The sequence below is a fragment of the Ictidomys tridecemlineatus genome, chromosome 10 (genome assembly GCF_052094955.1).
Source record: "Ictidomys tridecemlineatus isolate mIctTri1 chromosome 10, mIctTri1.hap1, whole genome shotgun sequence".
NCBI lineage: Eukaryota > Metazoa > Chordata > Mammalia > Rodentia > Sciuridae > Ictidomys > Ictidomys tridecemlineatus.
In genome coordinates, this window is record NC_135486.1 from 111,159,530 (window position 1) to 111,161,648 (window position 2,119).

At 41.3% G+C, this 2,119-nt stretch overlaps 1 protein-coding gene across 1 annotated transcript; it reads right to left on the bottom strand.

Annotated features, from left to right (window-relative positions):
- Positions 1-536: 536 nt before the first annotated feature.
- LOC101970227 (olfactory receptor 2AE1) lies at positions 537-1,472 on the bottom strand. The gene has a single exon (XM_005341200.2). The coding sequence runs from the start codon at positions 1,470-1,472 to the stop codon at positions 537-539; it is 936 nt and encodes a 311-aa protein (XP_005341257.2).
- Between the last annotated feature and the right edge of the window lie 647 nt (positions 1,473-2,119).

A 2,119-nucleotide genomic window follows, 5' to 3' on the forward strand; every position in this document is an offset into this window, starting at 1 on the left:
ATGTTATACAAAAAGTATGTACAGGTACTATTATTTGTATGTAATAATACTTCCCTTCTAAAAACTTACTGATTCAGGAAACTCTACAAATCTAACAACATAACTTATCTCTCACTCTTCCTTTCAAGAAACCCTTCACTTAATGTCCCATGCTTCTGATATTAAGCAAGATCTTCTCATTTTATATTTCGTAAATACTCTTTAGTGGCATCATTTATATCTATATTGTGAATGAAAATACTAATGGGAAAAGCCCTTATATCTTTATTTGATATTTGTTGGAGTGTCACTGAACTTTGCAAGTCTTCTTTGGAGAGATTTTTAATATTTCTCCCTAGTTCTCTAGGGGGTATGAAATGTGCTCCATGATGCTTGGATGCCTGAGAACAAGTTAAAACAGTGAAGTTATACAAAAGCCACCTATTTCTTGCAGTATACAAAGAGAATCAGAGACCTAGATTCTTGAAAGGTTTATTCAGATCAACATAAGGAGCTTATTCTATTCAATTCTCAGTTTGAGACAACTGCGAATGCAATCACTGGGTGATCTGTATCCCTAACACTCTCCTCAGAGCCTTAGCTACATCCTTATTCCGGAGAGTATAAATCAGAGGATTCAGATTGGGAGTAATGATGCTATAGAACACAGAACCAACTTTGTCTTGCAGTGGAGTGCGCTGGGACCTGGGCCTCATGTATGAGAAGATGCAGGCACCAAACCAGAGAGACACCACAATGAGGTGGGAGCTGCAAGGGGCAAAGGCATTTCTCTTACTCCCAGCTGAACACATCTCAATGACACTGTGCAGGATGCAGCCATAGGATGTAGAAACCAGGATTATTGGGAGGAGGAGAAGCACGATGGTGCTGATGTACACTGTGGACTCATAGACGGTGATATCACCACATACCAACTTCACAACATCTGGATACTCACAGTAGAAGTGGTGTATTTTCCAAGTCCCACAGAAGGGAAAGTGCATCAAGATGACTGTGTGAATTAGGGAGTTCAGAGATGCCCCCAACCATGACGTGAGGGCCATCAGCAGTGCCACCTTCCTGCTCATGAGCACAGTGTAATGCAGAGGATGACAGATGGCAACATATCTGTCATAGGACATGAGAGCTAGCAGAAGACACTCAGCACCACCCAGAGACAAATAGAGGAAGTGCTGGGTGGCACAGCCCAGGAAGGAGATGGACTTTCTGCCAGACAGATAGTTGGTAGCCATCTTGGGGATGGTTGTGCAGATGTGCATCAGGTCCATGAGGGAGAGCTGGCTGAGCAGGAAGTACATGGGGGTGTGAAGCCCACGATCCACACAGATGAGGAGGATGGTGAGCGTGTTACTACTCAGTGCAACAAGGTAGACCACCATGGTCAGGCAGAAAAGGAAAAGGTGGGTCAGGGAGTCATTGAAGAGCCCTTCAAGGAAGAAGTCTGCGAGAGATGTCTGATTCCTCAGCCACATGATCCTTTCTCAGGCCCTAGGGAAACAGGGAGTGGAGACAAAGTGTGATGCCAGAAATATGGGATCCTGTGTACATGTCGATCAGCTCTTTTGATCCAATCAAACATTTGTGAAGATATTTTTTCTCTATTTGTTATTATCCACAGCTGAAATTATTTAAATTCAGTTTTTTTTCAAAACAAGAGAAACCTAAAATTTTTTATCACAATCATAGTCATTTGAAATTCCAAGACTCTATTAAGGGCCAAAATTTATGACTCTTCTGACTAAATATAGGCATATATGTGTGTAATCATATGTGTGATTTGTCTTAGTGAGTGTCTGTGTGTGTATGGTTGTTGGATTATGTTTCTTTTTTTACCAGGCAGGTATTATCAAGAGCATCTGAACCACTAAGACATTTCTATTAATACATGTAATTGTGAAGGGTAGCGTTACAGAACTTTGGCCTTATTTTTTTGTGGAAGCTGGTTAAGGAGTTGGTGTACTGCTGTCATGTTTAAGTCTGATGTGGAAACTTTAAGTCTACAGGACAAGCAGTAGAAAGGGAAGATAGTACAAAGGAAGGCAGACAAGAGACAGACAAAATACAAAAGCTTGAGCTGTGACCCCCACAAGAGAAAAAAAACAAACAAAAAAGAGTCAGT